General features: G+C 41.5%; 1 protein-coding gene and 1 long non-coding RNA gene across 7 annotated transcripts in view; one reads left to right on the top strand and one right to left on the bottom strand.

Annotated features, from left to right (window-relative positions):
• Nucleotides 1-23,902, bottom strand: part of lnx1 (ligand of numb-protein X 1) — a 90,976-nt gene that overhangs the window by 30,882 nt on the left and 36,192 nt on the right. For 4 of the 6 annotated variants that reach the window (XM_053675706.1, XM_017456217.3, XM_017456216.3 and 1 more), the window contains one exon: nucleotides 20,398-21,891. In XM_053675706.1, the coding sequence (XP_053531681.1) occupies nucleotides 20,398-21,791 (1,394 nt within the window). In that variant the 5' untranslated portion in view covers nucleotides 21,792-21,891. Of the gene's footprint in view, nucleotides 1-16,125; nucleotides 16,333-20,397; nucleotides 21,892-23,902 lie in introns of those variants that run through there. The other 2 variants (XM_053675707.1, XM_053675708.1) reach the window with 1 other exon arrangement.
• Nucleotides 16,597-19,317, top strand: LOC124626321 (uncharacterized). The gene is made up of 3 exons (XR_006981082.2): nucleotides 16,597-16,729; nucleotides 17,761-18,043; nucleotides 18,364-19,317. It is a non-coding gene; the product is annotated as an uncharacterized LOC124626321 (long non-coding RNA).

Below are 23,902 nucleotides of genomic sequence, written 5' to 3'. Positions count from 1 at the left end.
GCAACTTAGATAGCTTAACTAGACTTTCTGGGTGGGTATATATATGTTGTGCCAGACACCAATTAAACCTGGTAATGATCTGATGAGTTGAATTACAGCTATCTTATCTTTCTATCTGCAAATAATAAATAAATAAACAAACCACAAGATGTATTTTCAGCAGAAATGTAAGGTAGAGTTTTGCATCTTAGACTAGCTTTCCTCAGTCTCTCTCTCTCTCTGTCTCTCTCTCTGTCTGTCTCTGTCTGTCTCTCTCTGTCTGTCTCTCTCTGTCTGTCTGTCTCTGTCTGTCTGTCTCTCTCTGTCTGCCTGTCTGTCTCTCTCTCTCTCTCTCGCACCTGGATCATATTACAGCTGTGCCTGTGGGAAAGCTTAAAACGAAACTATTTTGCAAGCAAAAGGACTTTTTGTTTGTTATCCAGCAGCTTATTTATTTCCTTAACTTTGCAGACTGTTCTCATCAGGATGCACACACACATGCGCCGGTGCTCCCTGCACTTAAAAATAGAATTACTGCATCTGCTATAAAAGGATTTCTTTTTCTCACGTTTAAACCTATGATGTTTGGGGGGGGGGGGGGGGGGGGGGTAAATATGGAAAAATCCATTCCGGTTTGCTTTCAGAGATTTGCATGTGATAAATCGAGGGCATGTTTCAAGCTGGCGCGCAGGATACAGTTTCTAGGACGACGTGCCCTTCTGAGACAAGAATAATCACATTGTTCTTCGGTGACACAGCACAGTATTAATGAACAGTCTTGAAATGGAATGCTAAAGCCACAACGAATGCATTTTCATACATGAACTGTGCAAAAAACATCGTTTAATTCCTGCACTGATACCTCATGACTGGTGAAACTGTATTGAAATGAAAACCTAATCAAGCTTCATATTTTGGAATCAGGGACAGTTCTTGAATAAAGTATCCAAACCCCCCCCCCCAAATTAGTAGCGACTTATATATACTTATATATAGTGTACTGTATATAGACAGACAGACCTGTTGCTTTCTCAATGAGCAAGAGAATACATCGGACAGATTGCTCGTTCAGGTAAAGGAGTCCCTCTGGAGTCTGACTGGAAGGAAAGGATATTAATGCTAATAGTGCTAACACTAACCAAAGTCATATCTGTTGTTTCCAGTGAAAAATGAGAGAAAGAAAGAGGGAGTGGCACCATTCTTTCCATCCAAGTAAGCAAATCACAGCACCCTCATGCCAGCAACGTGTTCTTAGTATGTGTGTAAGACTCTTTCTCCTCATTTATTTTCAGTAAAATGCGTACATGTAACTGCTGTATGTATACACATGCATGTAAAACTGAACTGAAGCACATCAGTAGCCATTTTGTAGCCATATTATTTAGGGGGGAGAGAGAGAGAGAGAGAGAGAGAGAGAGAGAGAGAGAAGAAATCCTGTCTGCTCCTTCGTTAAGGGGCTTAGGCTGGCGTTAATTAAAATCGGCTTCCACGCCAGAGATAACGACACAGTGTGGTGTCTGAAGCCTTCGGTCACGTCACGCTCTTCATAATCAGCCTACATCACAATCTTTACCCGATTAATCCCCCCCCCCCCCCCATTCCGGCAGCTTCTCCAGATAAACTACAACAAAACATGGCACCTTGGCCTGAACAACATTGTGAATACGTTCATCCTTAAAATCATATCTAAGACTATAATGTACAGTCAACCTTGTGACTTTGTCAGTAGCCATGTTACCATCCACGTATTCATATGCAAATTTGGGGTTATCGCATTAAAAAAAAAAAAAAAACGCTGGATGGAAACACCAGATGCAAACAAAATCTACAAAACACAATTAAAAAAAAAAACATACGCGCTCAATTCAGGCGAATAATTTTGTTATTCTATAAGAACACATGCAAATAAACCATGATGGAAACACATTTACCGAAGAAATTACTTGATGAAAAAAAAAAAAAAAAATGTAATCTGACCTTGCCTCAAATCATGTGATTGGATAATTGGCCCAGAAATGTAGTGATTTTATATATATATATATATATATATATATATATATATATATATATATATATATATATATATATATATATATATATATATATACACACATACATATACACATACATACACACACACACTTTGCACCAATTTCCTTGGAAGTGATGATTTTCTCTTGAACACATGGGATGGAAACGGTACTTTATTCGCAAATGTCTGATGCGACATTCCAATTTTTCCATTAAAGTTCATAATTTGGATGGAAACATAGATCGTGATCAGCAAATTTTGTCGAATTTTAATACGCACAAAAGCTTATATTAATATGGAAATCCTATTAATGCTTCAAATGAACGCTTTAATACTTATGAACTGATACTTGAGGAAATAATAGAAATAATATATATGTATATACATTTACATATACATTAATAGTCACCTGAGCTATATATAAACAGCTCTTAGTGATGTTAATCATTAAGTTCCAGCACGTTGTTTATGAATGAACTCATTCTGTTAATTAATACTGTGACTAGCAGCATTAACAGACATATTCTATCCACATTTAGAAGCAACATAGCTTAACCGAATCAGTTATGATGTACTTTCAAGCATTTTGAGTTTTCCGAAGATCTTAACACAGACTATAAATGCCACTGAAACATACTGTACATATTGTTAATCTTTTCACATGTAGTTTGAAAGATCTTTTTAAAGGTGCATTAGGTAAAATGAGTCTTTGATGGTTAAGTGGGTTTGACATTGAAGCTCCGCCTCCAGCTCCTTAGGAGGCCCATAGAGTACAGTGTCTATAAAACGGAGGCATATCCAAACAAAAACAACAAAATTCCAGACCCGGAAGCCGGATTTCCAAACAGGTATTCATACTTTAGCAAAGATTAACCCACGGCTTAATCCGTTGTTCGTATTTTTTTTTTTTATCATGTTCTACATATCTTCCAGGTTATACGTAATAAATAAACAAACAAACAAACAAACAAATAAATAAAAATCGCCTACTGCACCTTTAAATACAATTTTGTAAGATCACGTTTACACATGAAACTCTAAATTAAGTGTTAACTACTATTATAATTTTCTTTATCACTGTACTGTGTGCTTTGAATAGATCAACCTGCTGTGAGATCTTCATCATCATCATCATCATCATCATCATCATCATCATCATATGTATATACATTTCCTGGAGCTGATTACATGTCGTGTGATTTCGTCATCCTCCCCAAAACCAGGTGTTAGCGGTGTTTTGCTCTTTGTGGTGTACGTACATCTGTTCCAATGTCCTGAAGTCACCCCACAGTAGAGCAGTTGTTAAGGCTTAACTTACAGTTGTGTGTCATGTTATATATATATTATATATATAAATAAAACACTGTCCCAGATGATCTAACATTCTTTCCCAAATTACCAAATTCCAACATTTTTTTTAGCATGTTTAATTCTACAAGTATAAAAATGTTAATAGTATGTACACTTCCTTTGCATTTCGACTGGCTTTTGTTTTTGTTTATGTTTGTGTGTTAGGGTTAAGGTTTATGTTCATGGAGAAGGACGTGTTGGAAAGCACAGAAGGAAGACAGAGATGTTAATTTAATAAGCTATCGTTTGGCCTAACCTATATCTATATTAATACTGCATGTTACGGTATTAATTAACGAAATGATTAACATCGTTAATGGCTATTCATATAGTTCGTTGCTGATGTATACACTCCATTATTTCCTGAGCCTTAAGATTTAAAGCATTTAAGTATTAACACAAAGTTTTTTGTTTTTTTTTCTGGACAAAGTTTTAATGCACATTTTCTGACTAAAAATATAGAGCAAAGCAAAAGGTACGGTGTGTATATTATGCACATACCCTAACTATCTTGTTGTTCTCTCTCTGACACACACACACACAGACACACACACACACACACACACACCCACACACACACACACACCGAACCATATGGGTGTACAGCAGGGCACAGAGCCACACTGAGAAAGATTAACTAACGCACACACACACACACAGTCTCTCCATGTTGCAATCCCTCCATCTCTTTCGTTCATATCCATCCCCCACTACATCCATACTTGATCCCTCACTCATAGTCATGCTACTCTAATGCTACTCGGGTCCATTTATCTTCTCTCCACCTGTCTGTCTCTCTCGCTTCCAATATGCTTTTTCATTCTCTTCTCTCATATAATTACATGAAAGTTTGTTTGCAGTCTATTATTATTATTATTATTATTATTATTATTATGATGATGATGATGATGATACACTTCACTTTAGTTGTTGCAGGAATGTATCACACGCCCATTCCTGCTTCCCTGTCTTTCCCATGTTCAGGTCTCGTATTATATTGCAGCTCAAATTGACCTCCGAATGACCCCTAAGTCAGAGAAATACACACAGGCGTGCGTACGTACGCACAGTCCACTCTGAAAGTATTGGAACAGCGAGGCCAATTCTATTGTTTTTGCTGGATATTGAAGACATTCTGGTTTGAGATGGAAAGATGAATATGACTTGTTTAAGACGTCTAGATGTACAGGTCAGGAAATGAAAGCCGAAATTCCGATCTGTGGTGTCGTGTTCATCTTTTGATCTTTTTTTCAATGTACAGCAAAATAAATAGAATTGGCCTGGCTGTTGCGAAGCGTTCGGAGGGGACTGTACTTCTTTATCCATGCAGACACAGAAAGGTCAACAACATCCTGTTCATCAAAATAAGACCAATGCCCTAATCCTCTTTCGGGTGAAGGGGTGAATTATCCCGATTCAACCCGAATACCATTTACACCACACAGAGTAGCTCATAGTGGGTGTGTATGGGGCTTTCCTTTGCTCCATTTTCTTTTTATCTTTAAAATGTGCCCGGTTTTTTTCTACATAAAGTTCATTCACAAGTTCATTTAATGATATAAACTACTGTATATGGTTTGTGTGCATTTCTTTTGCCCCAAAATTTGACAGTGAGGGTTTTAGATGTGTCGTATTGTGTTGTGGCCTTAATCCTGCGGGGGGATGACGGGATGAAGTTTTAGCCCCTGATGACGATGATGAGGATGACGACATTTGTCACATGGACAAAGGGGTGTCCATTTTTTCTATTAAAAATATATTTTTATTTCTTTAAAAAAAGAAAAAAAAAAGAAAGAAAGAACAAACACTGTTTACAGTTACACGCTGCAAAAACTAATCTAAATCTTGAATATAGTCACATTTATCTAGTAACAGTACGAGTACTCAGTCAATTTCTACTAATTCCAAACTTGTATTCTTTCTATTGGCAGGTATTTTAGTTCATTTTGAACATTAATGTCTATTTAACACTTGAAATTAGGAACGATGTCTAGAAATAGGTTAATAATCTTATATTTGCTTTAGTGTAAGTTGCAAGCCTCTCCGAATATTGCGGAGTTTCCTTGATTTTGCGTTCATTTCGGTGATTATTATGGAATAATCTCCTGGAACGCAAAACATGCCAATTCCTATTGTCGCTGGCAAGCAGCCAGAAACACTCGATATATTATCAATATATTATTTTTATTATCACATTCGTGTATCCACAGAGGTCTCAGGTCTCAGATCGACTCTGATTTATTACTGTATAGTTCTTTTAACAAATATGTACTAGATTTAAATGATCTGCTGGCAGTAAAACATTTGGTCTTATCATGATTCATGAGCCACTCTGTCCAACTGTACACTGCGACTATATAACATTATAGCAGTTTCCAGGAAGTTGTCACAATGTGCTGACTTGGACTTGACAGTGGACAGCAACAGAGGCGAATGCGGCGTCTGCGGTGTTCGGTGGCTGGAAATTGTTTGTAACAAATCTTTTGACACTGCTGATGTGTTTATGAGGTTTTTCTCCCCTCTTTGTGGCACACTTCTTTCCCCTTCAATCTATCCCAGCTAGTCTGCTAACCCAGATCAAAACCCCCGACACACACACACACACACACACAGAAGCACGAGAGGAGAGGACATTGGCGTAATCATAATAGCTCACTGTCAACCAGTTTCCCAGGAAAAGGTCCCAGCAAAGCAGCAGAAAGACATTAAATCATGGAAACCCTGCATGTGATCAGCACTCTACTCAGTGTCTGAAACAAACACACACACACACACACACACACACACACACACACACACACACTGCAGCAGTTAGCAGATAGGTAGCAGTAGACTACAGCACTGCACCAGTACACACAGTCCTAATACAGATCAGCTCTGATCTGTTTAATTACTTTGATGTTCTTAACTGGGGAAGAGAGTTACACACACACACACACACACACACGTGCACTTTAATCAGTTGCTTTGATGTTTATCAAAGGGGTTGTCTTCCGTCTTATCTCCTGCTTATCCGCCGAGGAGCCGCAAGCTCAAGAGAAACGAGCAGAGAAGGAAGTAATAGGAAAAAGTAGAAGGACTGTGAAAAAGTAGAACCAAGAAAAGAGACGTGAATTTCCCCCATCGATGATCAATGATCACGGCGGCGCATTGCCAGCAGCTCAGAAAGTATTGACCGGCCCTGACAGACGGAGGGACAGAAATGGGAATAGGATACAATCTGCAACGGCGTTGACGTTTTTCAACACCACTACCTTGTCGTACACTGTGACCTTTGACCTGTGTGCAATAAAGCTGCTAACTCCAGTCACTGATAAGTACGTGTTTGTAATCAGGCTCAACTCCAACCGGATGGCAAACACAGTATACACTACAACTTACTCAATTCTATTACAAACATACTGATTTACATTTCTGGCATTTTCTAACATTTGGTCTAACAGAGAGGACAAAGTGAAACTCCCAGAATGCTTTCCAGTCTCCCGTTTTGGAGCTCTGAAGGCCGGTTCACACTGCGTAGACAGACGCCGGCCAACGCTGAATGTTGGGAAACACAACTGTCATGCTCACACTGCCCCAACAGACACCAATAAAAGTTTTTCCAGACAGTCAGACTGGTTTAAAAATGGATGACGCATCTCTTCAGTGAATGGAGGCGAGACCAATCAGACAGGCTTTACAGGAAAATATGTGGAAATTCTCGTGTCTGATAGGCCGACAGATCTCAATTCTGCCAAATGGCCAAAAAGGTACTGTAGCTCACAGAGTCAGTTAGTGTGAGGGGGAAAATGGATATATACGGAGTTAAAACTGAGGCCCTGTTTACACGAGTGCGTTTTCGTTTTAAAACGCATAACTGTTGCTACGGTTACGCCTGTCGTCTACACTACTCCTGCGTTTTCGAAACCCTCGAAAACGGAGACTTTTGGAAACGGCGAAGACCCCGTTTTAGTTTGAAAACTCCGGGCCCAGGTTTCAGTGTAAACAGACCAAAACGAAGACTTTTGAAAACGAAGGCATGGCTTCGCTCACATTCGCTCCCTGATTGGTTCTTCTGGATCATTGCGTGTCCTTCCCTGATTCGTCGAGCCCCTACCATATGACCATTACGCTACCTTGATCGTATACACAACAACACGGAGACTGAACCGCAAGCTTTGCTGGCTTTGTCATCATTCTTCGCAGCCACTGTGCAGTTCTGTATTTTATAATACTGCAGCTGCCTACGTGCACAAGAGGCGAGCTATGATTACAGAAATCGCCAACAAATCTCATTTCAAGCGGCATAAGCCCTATGTGGAACGCCGGTTTGTTGTGCCTGTCGGTGACTAGCTACCGGCTTCCTGTTCACACAACCTGTTTACTGTTTAAACTTCCTGTTCTGTATGCGCATGCACAGTGTGCATGAATGGTCATGTGACACGCGTATTCGGTCGTGTAGTGTGGACGGAGATCGTTTCTGAAACACGGCGGAAAAGCCAGTGTGGACGAGGATCGTTTTGGTTTTAGTGTAAACAGGGCCTGAAACAGTACCATCCTGTCATGCTGAGCAGGAAAACAAGGTGTGTAAAAGTCTGTACGAGTTCCAGTTTACATGAACATGATATGAGCAGAGCATAAGGAAAGATAATGTACTCTCTGCATGGCGCTGTAGCAGCTAAACCCATACAATGATAGCTTAGCTGTGACTCCCCTTGGCTTCCACCAAACTAGCCTAGTCTCGTATTAGATAGCCAAAAGGTTTTATATTTTATCGTCCGGGTGGTCCTACAAACAGTGATAACACAAGACTTTCGAAGTCGTATAATAAATTTAACTTTTTTGTCCAATTTTCACATTTTTTAAGCAATTCGTCCTTACATGCAAAAAAAAAAAAAAAAAAAAAGGCATGGAAACAATCTATTTAGAAGTATGTACACCTAGTACCTAACACACGGGCGTTCGTTTCTATGGAGTCTGCAAGGGATGCTTGCCTCATTGTCATGGCAACATTTCATGCCCAGGTCAGATTACGTCGGAGTTTGTTGGAAGATCATATCACACTGTTCCGACTTTAAAATAACGCTGAAAAACGCAGACCGGTTTAACACGCCGATCCGACAAAACCTGACAAACGTGTCTGTCTCTGCACTGTGAACCGGGCTTGAGATGAAACGGTCTCTGATGGTGTCTCTGGAGATGATGCTGGCTCACAGAAGCCTCCTTTCTTTTATCATCGTTGACGAATCATTATGAGATTTATCATAGAGGAATGTTCATGCTGTCACTCCAGCGGCCTGTCTTCTGAATCATAACTATCTCTTTACAAGGCTGGTTGACTTTCTTTTAGTGAAAGGTGAGAGACATTAAGCAAAAGAAACACAAGTGAGACTTGTCGAGCAAGGGAGATTCACGTAACAATTCATTCACAGAAGCTGAGAGCCCATCCCATTGCAGCGCTGCGGTTATTGTGACACACCCAAGTAAAGAGATCACACAGAGGGCCTGCAAGGGCATTTACTTAAGTCTCCACTCTCTCTCTGTCTCAATATTTACACACACACACACACAATCTTTTTGATGATCTGCCATCTATACACAAAACCCCATCACCTCTGCCTCTTTCTGTTTCAATACCTTCTCGCACGCACTGCCATGCTGATCCCATACCTTTATAACGTATGCAAGTAATTGTGATCGATTTTCAATAATTATGGCACCCCAGCATTAGCAGAGTATCCGATTTGTCCCTTGGTAGAAAATTTATGAACACGTAACATTACCGCATTGGCTTTATAATTAACGGTCAATCGGTCGATGGTTTTTCGATATACACTATACTTATGGCAAGTGGGATAGCGAGATAGGGACAGTTGAAGATAGCGGCATTTGTTTTCTGTTCTGAGAAGCGAAGGTCAAAACGTATGTTACGGAGCTGTTCGAGTGGAACTGCTTGATAGAAACAACATGACTTGAGTCGCTGATGTCATGTAAAGGGGTGTGGTTAGCGTCAGACCGGAAGCTCAGCCTAAAAATCTTGAGGTAGGAAAAATAACACATGCTTTGGCTGATTGTGTCATAAGGTTATAAAATTGTCCTGGTTAATATATTATGATGCATATACAGTACATAAGAGAAAATAAGCTTTAGTTCAACTCATGTTCATGTGTTTATAAGTGAATCATTTTTCACGATGCTTTAAGGTCACACATTTAAGATGCTTTGAATTTATTCTCTATTGTAAGGAAGGATTCTGACTTTTGTGTACTATCTACTTGACTCGGTTGGATCTAGATTATATTACCTTCCAACAGAGTTTTTACGCTGATGGTATTCTTAGTCCGTGTCCTAGTGAACCGGCATCGGGACGTATTTATTGATAGAGACTTCAAAGCACTTCTGTAAGTCACTCTGGATAAGGGCGTCTGCCAAATGCCATAAATGTAAATGTAAGATGATCAGGTTAATTGGGACAGTCCTAAATTACAATAAGCGGAGAAAGGAAAAGCAAAATGAATATAATATATGCATGAATTGATGCATGAAACTCCCAGAGCTATGGTTCATGATGCATTGGTGGATTTTATGTGCACGGAATGTTTTTTTATGACGGTAGACTATTAAATATAGAACATTACTTAGGCCTACTAACGAGTATGCCGAGATCTTTACTTAATGTACTTTGTTTATAGAATTTTAGAGATATGTTATGCTGCTATTGAAGGAAAAAAAAAAAAAAAAACTCTCTCTATATACTGTTATTTACCTGGCCTTTTTTTTTTTTTTTTTTTTTTTTTTAAACTGTGATTTTTCATACAGAGGTATCCAAAAAGTATCCAAAAGTAAGGAGCCTATCCCAAGGAACTCAGGGGACACCCTGGACACAGTGCTAACCCATCACCGGGCACAGTTGCACACACTTTCACACCTTACGGACAATTTAGAGATGCCTTTGGACTGGGGGAGGAAACCGGATTACCCAGAGGAAACCCCTGAAGCATGTGGAGAACATGCAAACTCCAGTATGTAAATTGCGTTTGCGTTTCTTCCGATTATACAATATTTAAAAAAAAACAATGTTTTAAATGTGTCACTGAGGATGATGCAAAAGGCCTAAACCAATGAAAATATGTATCCCAAATCACAAACATGTCATGGTCTTTAGTCAGTCTTGACAAAAGAGTAAGCCATGCTTCTTTAGCAGAGCATGTACTATGAAATGTTTTCCTTCACGTGTAGATTTCAGAATGCATCGTGCGTTTTATTTTATTGTAGGGATTTAGTTTTATTAAATGGCAAGAAAGCTTAGACGTGGCAGAAATTCAAAAACTGATTTCACCCTGTGTTTAAATACACCCTGTATTTCAAGAACGTGACGAGGCTGTGATTAGTAGCTGCTGTGTAGTACTAGCAAGAGTCTATCAGCAATGAGGAAACTGATAGAAATGAAGGGTTAAAAGAATCAGACACAGCAGTACAAAACAGATGGAAGGTTAAAAGCAGACTGCAGCGTTATTTTGATTGTCCTTCACTCAGCCTCCCCCCCCCCCCCCCTTTAGTAAGTGTGTACATGCACAAACATGAGAGGAATTGCTTTTTACAGCCCTGAAGCGTTCCCCTGCTGATTATGAATGCCTTGAGTGTGTTTTTGTAGGTGTGCAAGCCTGAATATGTACATCCTTCATGGTGCAGAGAAACTGCAGGTTGTAATATAAATATCTCCCCTCCGAATGGTTCAAGCCATGAATGCGTATTCGCTTTGCTTGATCATCTGTGTATATATTTGTGTGTATGTATATCAAACAAATCAATTGAAATAGTTCAACACAACGAATGCTTCAAGTGGTTTTCCAAAATTCAACTGAAAATGCAACTTATAATGATTTCTCCAATTTTAAAAATGCTTCAACCCTGTGAATAGAATCCCTCACAACAACACTCCCTTCAGTCTCCTTTTAAGGAGCTTAAAAAACAACAACAACAACAACAAAAAAACAGCTCTCTGGTCTCCATGTTGGTTTATCCTTTTTAACTACAAACGTCTTCACAGGTGAAACTGAAAGCTCAAAACAAGCGTCGATGTTCAGCGCTATTTATTGTTTAAACACTCAATCGACCAGGACACACCTGGGTAACCAAAAACACCGGTCAGTCACGTTCCAATATTTGGATGGTCTGATACAAAATGTGCTGCGTTCTATGTTGTTTAACGCATCTACATTTAAATACCAGGAAATAAAAGCTAAAATTCGAAACTTCCAATATCCATCTTTCGATCACAAACCCAGGTGTCTTCAGTCAACAGCAAAAAAACAAAAGAATTGGCCTTGCCGTTCCGATAGTTTCGGAGAGGACTGTATACGATAAGTACTATATAATATGTTTAACATGTTTAGTGGGAGCTCTCGAAAATTAAATACTAATCCTAATTTACTGGGGCGAATACTGTACTTCTCAATTATGAAGTTTTTAGACTTATATATATATATATATATATATATATATATATATATATATATATAATTCTGCGATCATCTAAATACTTTATTTCATTGCATTCTGTAGAGAGTCACTTCAAAATGAGCAAAAACAAAATCCCAGTCTAAAATATTTATCCAATGGTGCGATACAGCAGGAAAAAAGAGAGAGAAATAATCATTAGGGGGGTGAATACTTTCTGGAGGCACTGTAATGATCTAATACAGAAAATGCACGTATAATGGAACGGGCAGTCTGCACGCACACACAAAAAAAAACAACGCAGCAATTTGCTACCCATTTGTAATCTATTCTGCTTCTGTCTGGGACTCTTGCACAGTCAGAGTGTGAAGCTGCTGTGCTTTGCCCAGTCGAGAGAGAGAGAGAGAGAGCACACCGTTTAAAAAAAGATGCAATGTTAGTGCTAAGCCTATCTGCTGAATCATTAACAGAAGAAGAGAATAGAGCATGCTGCTCCTCTGTTTCAGACAGCAGCGAAGTGTTGATGAAGCAACGATGCCTTCGATCGTCTTCCTCATCGTAATTAACCTGATAAACACAGAAAAAGGTACACACAAATGTGAGCAGCGAAAAAGTAATGGGGAATCTATATGGTGTGATGAGAGGAGCAGTGTGTAACTGCTGTAACGATGATGCGAATGCAGATGCCTTGAGGTTGGGATTAAAGAGAAACACCACTTTTTGGTTTGCGGTAGATTTTTACGATCCGTTCGATGAGTGGAAACCATCGTGATTTGAGAGCTATTGGACATGCTGTACGGTGTGTCAGCGTTACTTCGCTTCGCTTCTGCGTTTCAAACAGTGAACTGTGTTGGCGGAAATGACTGGAGAGTAAACCAAGCGTTCAGATTGATGCATTGGGGGCAGTAGTGGCTTGACGGTTAAGGCTCTGGGTTACTGATCTGAAGGTCGGGGGTCACTGCCAAGCTGCCACTGTTGGGCCCTTGAGCAAGGCCCTTAACCCTCTCTGCTCCAGGGGCGCTGTAACATGGCTGACCCTGCACTCTGACATGCTGGGGTATACGAAGAAAAGAATTTCACTGTGCTGTAATGTATATGTGATTAATAAAGACTCATTATCACTATCATTAATGTACACATGCTTGTCAATAGTACACATTCTCTTAATGGTTCCCTGAGTGAGCCAGAGTGTCCCGCAGGACAGATACACACATACACCAACACGCTCATTCATCAGGCCATCCGTGAAAATAAGGTCACCACGGCAACACACAGGCCTCTGGCTATAGCCTCGATTTCCTGCGTCACCCTGACGACGACATGTCGCTGCCCGAACAGAGGGACACACACACACACACACACACACACACACACTGTGCACACAGTATGTCCCTTCTGTCCCTGCAGACCCGCTGTGTATGGCTGGTAATGCCGAAAATGAATACGTCCATCAGGTGCCATTCAAATCTATTCCACTGCACGCTGATCACACAGCGTCAGAAGCCAGAGCTGCTCTGCTTCAGCCACTGGGAAAAAAACACAGCACTCACAATCAACATTATTAACATTTATATGATAATCCAGATGCTCAGATGTAACGGCTCTAAAGAGCAGACCTCCTCCACATGACATGACTATAATCGTTAGAAGAGAAGTGTGAGTACTGTATGCATGTACTGTAATAAAGAAAGGTTTACAGTGATGCGTTCCATGGTGTGTTTTGGATTATCTCAAGATCAGGATCTCTCAAACTTTGTGTAGCCTGGGATCACTTTAACTTTAAAAAAAAAAAAAAAAAAAAAATACAATAATCGACAATATAAAATATGAACATAATCTTCACTACTCAAAATAAAACTGATGTCGTTTTATTTATATATACAATAATTTTTCGGCTAGTTATTGGCGCTGTAGAGCGTAATATTGCTGCACTCGCAAAACCCATTTATTCAAATGATCGTAATATTTAAGCTGATGTTATTGGGTTTAGGAGTATCCATCCATCCATCTGATCATCTTCCATACCACCTATCCTACACAGGGTTGTAGAGAGCCTGGATCCTATCCCAGGGGACTCGGGGCACAGGGACACCCTGTACGGGGTGCCAATCCATCGCAGGCACAATCACATACACACTACGGACAATTTGGAAATGCCAATCAGCCTACAGCGGATGTCTTTGGGCTGGAGGAGGAAACCGCCAAAGCACAGGGAGAACATGCGAACTCCATGCACGCAGGGGCGGAGGCAGGATTCAAACCCCCGACTCTGGAGGCGTGAGGCAAACGTGCAATAATAAAAACTCTGACAATGGTGCGCTTTGAATTTCACCACTGCAGACCCGCTGGCTGTGCTTCACAAATCCTGCTCCGAGACCCATGGTGTCAGATGGCTTATCTCAAATGTGAGGACTAAAAGATCTGCTTAAATCTGGTTGAATGAAAGACCCTGACATCTGCAACAACACATGAATAAGATGAGAGTCAGATCACACCGACTTCTGCATGCCGAAGCAGGAGTGGCAGACATCGTGTATACACTGTACACACACTATTCACGTGTACGTAGGAATTCGTTCTGAATTCAATTGGAATTCGTTTCCACACAGCATGGAGTCCTTTTGTTGGGTTTAGGTGTGGTCTTCATATTCAGCAGAACCACGAGATCAGGAAATTTCTGCTCTTAATATTTTCTTCAGCTGTAAATGAGAGACTTGTGCACCATGGAAAACAGGGTGTGTGACAAGAAATTTCCCCTTTAGAAAAAGGGATGAGAGCGAGAGAGAGAGAGAGAGAGAGAGAGAGGCAGGCTCTGTCACTCAGCTGGATGAAGATGAATGACTGCCACAGTTCTCCAGCCAACCAATAAAGCACCAAATACACACTCCTCCATCTCTTGTTCTCTCTTTCCACCTCTTTCTGTCTTTTCCTTTCCTCACCCCCTCTCTCTCTCTCTCTCTCTCTCAATGTCTTAATCAGCGAAAGCCAGATGTCAAGCACAACAGACTTCAGTCGCTGACACAAGAGGAAAAGAGTGGGAAAATATTCCCCTCTTCAAACCACACAAAGTGACTCGCAAAGTGATCTGTGCAAGAAAGATGAATAAATACAGAGAGAGAGAGAGAGACAGAGAGATAGAGACAGACAGAGAGAGTGAGAGAGAGGGAGGTCAACAATGTAAAATGTAAAAAGCTACAACACAAAGATGATAAATTTGGGGTTCTCTGCTCATCATTTAATCTTCACTCCTCTCCTCTGGCATCTTCTCTACCCTTCTCATCTTTTCCCCTCGTCTACTGCCCTCTCTCCATCCCCAATCTCATCTCCTCTTCTCTCTGTTCCTCTTTGTTTATCTTCCACTTTATTTCTTTTCAGCCAGAAGACTGGTGTTTGTGTGTGGAGTATTTTTTGGTCAAAATTTCGGGTGTCCACATGATTGGAACAACAAACGGCCGAAGAGGAGGCACAAGAACCGTGTGTGTGCGCGTGGATTTTCTCTGCTTGAAGTGTCAGTTTCCATATTATATTTTATAAGCCTCCAGTGTTACTTTAATTCTGATTTGTAGCAGTTAGTGACGTGATTATGCCTCAATGCACTATGTCCTATGTGTGTGTGTGTGTGTGTGTGTGTGTATATATAACAGTGTGTAACAAAAAAAGCATAGTCAAACATACATGAAAAGCAGACAAACAAAATTGTATCTAACTGTTTTATCTCTATGTACTATCCTATTCAAAGAATGGACACACACACACACACACAGCATTTCATCCATCCTGCCACGCTGCAGTGTTTTGGTCTGCTCTGTGAAGCAAAAAACAAACAAACAAACAAACAAAAAATAAAAATCTGGCAACCTTCCCACTGTAACATATGCACCGCTAGAGCAGCATTCCCTTCACCATAATTGCATTTGATATTATGTTGTATGTCTCTAGTAGTTGCAAAAAACACACACACACACACACACACACACACACACACACACACACGATCAATACACAGTATGCAGAGATTCACATAGTGTACTGAGTTCCGTGTTTGTTTAGGTGAAACGATTGGATCAAGGTATGTTGATCTGAGATCACACACACACACACACACACACACACACACACACACACTGCATCACCAAGACAGGATGGGATAGACTACACCTTGTCCTGAATACATCCGGGAGAGCTGTAGTCATGGTTTGAGGTGGAGAACGTGCGCACACACACACACACACACACACACACACACACACACACACACACACACACACACACACACACACACTGCAGTGGTATGGGATGGGATGTTTAGTGTGTTTGATACTCACAGCTCTGAGTAGAGGATATGCAGATTGCCCACATTGTCTGTGTAGTTGGCCGGACTGAGCCAAGGCAGCACCAACAGCAGCAGAGCCTTCATAATGAACCCTTTCCTCCCTCTATCCTTCCCTCTTTCTGTCTCTCTCTGGGACAAGTGCAGACTTCCACCTCTCTGTTCCCCTCCTCAGCTCCCAGCCTGCTCGGATTGACCTCCCCCCCTCCTTTGCCCCCACGCTCCCTCCCTCCCTCCTTCCCTTCCCTCGCTTCTTTTTCTCTGCTCAGGTGCAAAGATGTACCCTTTCCTCCTTCTCCTCCCTCCAGTCCTCGTTGGTAATCTTTTCCTTTCCTTATTTTTTTCCCCCTGTGCCTCTCTTTTCCCTTTCTTTTGTGCCTAATTTTCAGCCATCGCCGCAGCAGTGTGACAGCGAGCACGGAGCGAAACAGATGGAGAAGAAGGAAGGCGAGAAGGAGAAGCAGAAGTAGCAGCAGGCGCGACAGCAGCGGTGGAGGAGAAGAAAAAGAGGGATGAGGTCAGATCAGGATCTCTTAGTTCACTGCCAGCATGCTTCTTGGATCTGATGGCTGTCTAATCTGGTCTGGCATCTTCCAAGAGTAAGAGGATTTGCACTTGTGCCTGTGTGTGTGTGTGTGTGTCTGTGTGTGTGCGAGAGAGAGAGGGAGAGAGAATATGTTGTATGTGTCTGTGCCAGTGCAGCCTCTGACTTATACTGCAGCACGGTCCACAGAGAGAGCTGGAGCAAACCATCTCAGTCTATTAGAGGGGGTGGCTCCATGCATGGGATGGCCCATCTGTCATTATGCTCAGCCTGTAGACATAAGCTTGTGTCTAAAACCACCCCCTGCCTTCAGATGAATGCTTCAATCAGCCCTGTTTGTGCGTGTGATGGTGTGATGGTGTGTGTAAACAGGATGCACGGGAACAGGTTAGAGGGTCAGACAATTAAGACCTTCATCCAGTGACCCTACCACACACACACACACACACACACACACACACACACGGTGAGAGATGGGAGACATTTGAAATCAATATTTATTCCATACAGAGAGCTGTTTTATGAACGCAGTGGGGGAAAAAAAAGGCGACGACAAATAGTTAACTAAAAGAAGAGAGAAAGGTGGCACCACAGTTTTCTTCCAGAATTCATTATTTAATTTTGTTGAATAAATGTGTATGCAACTGGATGTAATTTATAGTTGATATCGCATAATTATATTAGATATAATTTAGAGCACAAATGATTGACTAAAAGGGTGCCAATAATTGTTGCACACCCATATTTAACAAAGCTATTTTTTTTTTTATAAACCTGTGTATTGTTTGCAATTGTTTGAGATCCATGAGAGCAGAGTATTTTTGTGAACTTTTTTAACAAAAGGTTCAACAGTAAAGACAATTTTTCATTGCCTTCTTTGCTCATATTTACCAAGGGTGCCAATATTAGTGGAGGAGACTGAAAATATTAGGGCTGTTACATTCTGTTCTAATTTGCATCGGAGTTTTAGTTACTCAAAACATCAAAACATTTGGAGGCAATAACAATTTCACCGTGTTCCACATAAATTAGTATTTATTTACCCTCAGTAGGTTTTTACCTTGTCACTGGTCTTATCCGACACAGGGTTACAGCGAGCCTGGAGCCTATCCTGGCAAATTTGGGGCACGAGGGAGGCAAGGGACACCCAGAACGTTGTGCCAACCCATCGCAGGGCACAATCGCGCACACATTCGCACATTATGGACAATTTAAAGATGCCAAATCAGCCTACAGCGCATGTCTTTGGACTGGTGGAGGAAACCGGAGTACCCAGATGAAACCCTCGCAGCATGGGGAGAACACGCAAACCTCGCACACAAGGCGGACGTGGGGATCGAACCCCCAACCCTGGCGGTGTGAGGCAAACGTACAGAACAGAATAATATTGTCATTAGAATAATATTATCATTTATTATTATTATTTGAATGGCTTCTTATGCACTATATGCTCACTACATGTGGTATAAATAAGATAATGGAGTTGTAGAAATGATGTATTACTAAAGATGCTGAATAAGAATTTTGAATATGTTTGCCTGTGAATACATAAAAATTACAATATTAGAAATATCTCTCTGTGTGTGTGTGTGTGTGTGTGTGTGTGTGTGTGTGTGTGTGTGTGTGTGTGTGTGTGTGTGTTTAAAAACCTCTAACTTGCGTCTCTTTCTGCCTTTTCTCTCACCAAAGACGAACGAGCATCTGCTGCTGCATGAACCACGGACCACGGTGTCTCGGAGGTGCGAGCACGTTTTTAAACATCCACGTATACAATCTACTGCTTCTGACATTTCAGTCTGAACGAACGGTAGAACGTGCGACGCCGCAGTGTACCTTCTTCCGGTGGTGGATAAGTTCAGCAGAGATCTAAAGCTTCGAGGATGAGCTGATTTCGTTTTAGTTTTCTATATATTCGAAAGGCGACACTTTGTCCTTTGGACCCGAGCCGAGAACAGAACCTTTTCATCCTTCCATCTGATCTCTTTCTCTCTGTCGCTGTTTCATCCCTAAAGCCCAGGGCTCAGATAGACGACTATTTAGAAGCTTAGAGAAAGATTTAGACTAATTTAGCCTAAGGATACATTAACAACAGACAGAGTAAACAACACACACACACACACACACACACACATTACCTACATGCAGCATGATACAATAAGCAGAATCATTATCATATTTCTGTGTTTAGATTCTCTTGACCTCTTTTTCCTTATCGGCTATAAAAGTGGTTCCAGGTCTAATTCTGTGCAAGCATGCAGGGGCAGGAAGGGAATCGGGTTGCAATAAAAGTACATTCCCACTCAGACACATACACCAGCTACAATAACGAGCAGGTGTATAACAAACAAACATATAGCATATACAGTACAGTGCTGTGCAGCAGTATTGGGCGCATGCAAAGAAATGCTGTAGAGCAAAGATGCCTTCAAAAATAATTACATTAAATGTTTCTACATTACAGAAAAAAAATACTATGAAGAGTAGTAAACAGTAATAAATGAAACAAAGTCAAGATCTGGTGTGATGACCCTTTGCTTTAAAAATTTTTTGTCTCATGAGCTTTTTAAAAAGTTTCACTGAGCATCGAGCACATCCAGCCACAGTTCTTCTGGAGAGTTGGTCAAACCCAGCAACCTTCAATTTGGAAATGCCAAATCAATCTACAGTGCATGTCTTTGGACTGGCGGAGGAAACCAACAAAGCACAGGGAGAACATGCAAGCTCTGCATGCAACAGGACGGAGGTGGGATTCAAACCCCTAGCCCCGGAGGCGTAAGGCAAACGTGCTACCCACTAAGACATCGTGCCCCCCCCGTCATGCAGAAGCCATAAAATAAAAATCTATAACAAAATGTATGCTTTAAAAAGATATATCAATTATATAAAGAAATTATACGGTCCCTAAGAGGTTTGCACAACGCTGTACATCTCTGAAAACGTGTTTGAAGTGAAATCAGATTTTGGACAAAATCTGTCAATCCAAGTAAAATACAAATACAAAGTTACTGACAGCATGATAGCAAGTCTCAACATGAAAGTTAAAACCAATGACATGAAGCAGGCATTACAAAGGAAGTGATGCACCGCTTCTACCAAGCCTAGCATTCATCAAATGACTATAAAACTATTGGTTTTGACACAACACTGTAAGGAGAATGTTTTCAGAAGGCATCATTGTTGCATGATTGACTGGCAAAAACACAAGGAAATGCAAGAGGAAGCATTCTTACATAGACAGAATTTTTTAGCTTGCGTCTCCAGGGTGGGATCCCTCGGCCTTGCCATCCACAGGCACTACTGGACCGTGTGCCGATGTGCAACTTTGGACCCCCATGGATGATCAAGATGTACCCCGCCACCACAGAGAATGAGAAGAGAGAAACAGATTCAAGGTAAAGGCAGGGCATAAATACAGAACCCAGAATGAGGATAGGAAGGGAAGTAGAGATGAATAGAAAGAGCAAAAGCATGAGGAAGGATCCATTTGGATGGAGAAAGGCACAAGTCAATTATGTTTCCTTAAGTGGAATTTAAAACCAGGAGAAAATTTCCATTAGTGTATGAAACAAAACAAAACAAAAAAAAGCACTTAATTTTATCCAAAGCCCTTGGGCAAGGCGAAATCAAACGATGCAAACACAACTGAGACCAGAAAGAGTTCATTAACTTTTAAACATGGTAATGAAGTGGTGACATTTTTGGTTATTGTTTGGTAGCACCCACCTGCTCAAGAGATGCCCCTGCAGCTCTCCCCTCGCCATGGTCTCAGAACAGTGCTCCCCGAACGGGCAGAACACGGTCAGCTTGTCCAGCAGCTTGTTTACGAGCACATTGGATTTGCGGCAGTTCTGCAGCAGGATGGGCACACGGTCCACTGGGCAGAAATCACTCTCTACAAGGAAGTTGGTCAGACATTCCTGGCAGTAGGTATGTCCACATGGTGTGTCCAATGGGGAGATTAGGGGCTGAAGGCAGATGTGGCATGTGAGCTCATCATCCACCTCGTCTTTGTAGTTGTACTCATGGTTCTCATCCAGTAAGTGACACTGCCCGCAGACCTTGCACAGATCCACACCAGTGGTGGAGGGTTCACAGTCCATGGCAACACTGAACATCATTGCTGTGGCACCATCAGCTGGCATGGCCGTAGCACCGGTGGTTGGTGTTGCTGTGGCACTATTGCTTGGCAATTCCATGCCACCATCAAATGGCATTGCTGTGGCACCATCAGCTGGCATGGCCGTAGCACCGGTGGTTGGTGTTGCTGTGGCACTGTTGCTTGGCAATTCCATGCCACGATCAAATATCATTGCTGTGGCACCATCAGCTGGCATGGCCGTAGCACCGGTGGTTGGTGTTGCTGTGGCACTGTTGCTTGGCAATTCCATGCCACAATCAAATATCATTGCTGTGGCACCATCAGCTGGCATGGCCGTAGCACCGGTGGTTGGTGTTGCTGTGGCACTGTTGCTTGGCAATTCCATGCCACCATCAAATGGCATCGCTATGGCACCATCAGCTGGCATGGCCATAGCACCGGTGGTTGGTGTTGCTGTGGCCCTGTTGCTTGGCAATTCCATGCCGCCATCAAATGGCATCGCTATGGCACCATCAGCTGGCATGGCCGTAGCACCGGTGGTTGGTGTTGCTGTGGCACTGTTGCTTGGCAATTCCATGCCACCATCATATGGCATCGCTATGGCACCTTCAGCTGGCATGGCCATAGCCCCGGAGGTTGGTGTTGCTCTGGCATTATTGCTGGGCAATTCCATGTCACCATCAACTGGCATCGCTGTAACACCATCAATTAGAATTGGTGTAGCACCACTGCTTGGCATCGTTGTAGCATCATCGAATGGGGTCTCTGAGGCACCATACCATTGGGTCAATGTGGCACCTGTACTTGTCATTTCTGCAGAATCACCAGTCGGCATCGCTGTGGCACCTGCTTCTTCTTTCGGCTGCTCAAACAGAGCATCACCAATTGCCATGGCGCCTCCTTCTTCTCGCCCCACTTCTGTTGCATCATTGATAGCCATGGCGACTGCCACTTCCTCCTCATCTACTATGGCATCACCAACTGCTGTTTCCATGCAATCTGACTCCACTGTTTCCATCACAGTTAAATATGGCAGTGATGGCTATGAGTGGAGCTTGCAAGCTGTGACTGGGTGTATGGTGGAGGGAGACTTTTGTTTGGTCAGCTTTTACTAGGACCTTTAGATGAGAAAGAGAAACAGAAAATATCAAGTTATAAAGTTGGTGCCAATATGCAAAAAAAGCTGAGTTGCACCAAGTCAGATGCAATTTTGACAAAAGTCAACACAAATTGCTTTTGTACTTGGCAGAATAAGTGGTATTGAACTGCACCCAAACTCATTTTTCCACTAGCAACAAGAAATATCAATACTACACCAGAGTTATCTAATGATCTTGGGCTGAAGGAAGCAGAGAGGGATGGGAGTGAAAGGGGGAAAGAGAAAACTAAAGAGTCGAAACAAAATGCTGACACATGGGTGGAAGGTCCGTCATACCCCCATATGGGTAAAACAACTGCCTTAACATTTTTATTGTACTCAATTATTAATGTGCAATCAGTCAAATATGCACCCTGCTTCTGATTCACTTGGATAAATCCATAATTTCTCCATCTGGGGATTAATAAAGTATTATCTTATCTTAAACTACCTGAGTGTTTGCATGCTAGCTGGATTCTGAAGACACACAATATACCTCCAGTAACATATACTCCAGGACCTTGAGTAATGAAGGAGAGAAGAAGGTACAAATCCATTTTGCACTCTACAGATTCAATCATTTGACATAGGATCTCATTTGACTATATCCTACTGTTTATGAAGTTAGATATGAATTTATTCAGTATAAGAACAGTGCTTGCATTCCACAGGTGCATGTCACCAAGCAGAGCAGCTACAGGATGCGAGTCCCGGACCACGGCTGCCACTATTCATTGCCAATTCTTGCCTGCTATTTAAGCCTGTCTTGTGAGTGCGACCTTTTGACCTGCCACTCGTACTGTAAAAAGCACTAACTAGCTAGATATTTACCAAACTAGCATTATAATGACCTAAAATATGTGAACCTGAACATCACACCCATATGTTAAAGTACACAATGATATAAAATGTCTTCATATGCTGTAGCATTACAATTTCTCTACACTGGAACAATCCCGTTCTCGCGTGACAATGCCCCTGTGCACAAAGCGAGCTCCATGAAGACATTGTGCCCCAGGCCTCCTCGCTCGAGATCAGTGCCTGACCTCACTATTGCTCTTGTGGCTGAATGAATACAAAATCCCAAAGCCCCGCCTCCGCAGAAGAATGGAGGCTATTATAATAGCAAAGGGAGACTAAATCTGTAAGGCATGTTCAACAAGCACATATGGATTTATGTGATTGTCAGGTGTCCACATACTTTTGGCACCACAGTGTATGAACATGGGCAAATACTAGCCACAGATTTCTACTGCTGGGAATCGGCATCCAGAACCAAGTTCAACACTACTGCAGCACTGCAGATTGCAGGTTTGGCATTCCAACAGACTCTGAACCCCTCAAAAGGTAATGCGTACCATAGAGGGTTCAGCAATTTCTCACCTTCTGTGAATTCCATTTCGAAAATCTCACAATGCTTTATTTATTTATTTATTTATTTTCCCATCTGTGCACTTTGACTTCCAAATACTGCTATTGTCTTAGTCATATGTCTCATATATAAGATTTCTGTGATTTTCAGAGCTCTTCTCTGAGCCGCCGAGTGTTTCTTTGAAACTTCACATATCACGGTGCTTACCGTCTGTTGTAAGGCTTTAAACATATTCGTCTCAACTGTGCAGATGTTTTGTTTTAACAGTAATTTACCGCTTTACTTCAATTTCATGTGATTTCACTCTGTTAATATTATCCCTCGTCCACACGCGAACTTACATCGGTCACTTAACATTTTTCCTAGTAAAACCAAACTGATTCCTGAAAGCAGGTAATAAAATGTGATTAGACATACAAAATGATTTATATTTTAACAGTAACATTTAAATGAATTCATTTGGCTGTCAGATATGCATATAGTTATTTTCATTACCTGGCACAGGTTTGAGATAAAGAGTCATGACTCTATAACCTTCTGTAGATCTTTGGTGACAGATTATTCCTTGCTGATGTTGCTGAAGTTTGAATTTAAGTTCTCTTTGGCATTGTTGGCAATT

Source organism: Ictalurus punctatus, chromosome 25, assembly GCF_001660625.3.
Source record: "Ictalurus punctatus breed USDA103 chromosome 25, Coco_2.0, whole genome shotgun sequence".
Taxonomy (NCBI): domain Eukaryota; kingdom Metazoa; phylum Chordata; class Actinopteri; order Siluriformes; family Ictaluridae; genus Ictalurus; species Ictalurus punctatus.
Note: the sequence above shows the minus strand (reverse complement) of the source record. Positions and strands in the feature narration are given on the sequence as shown.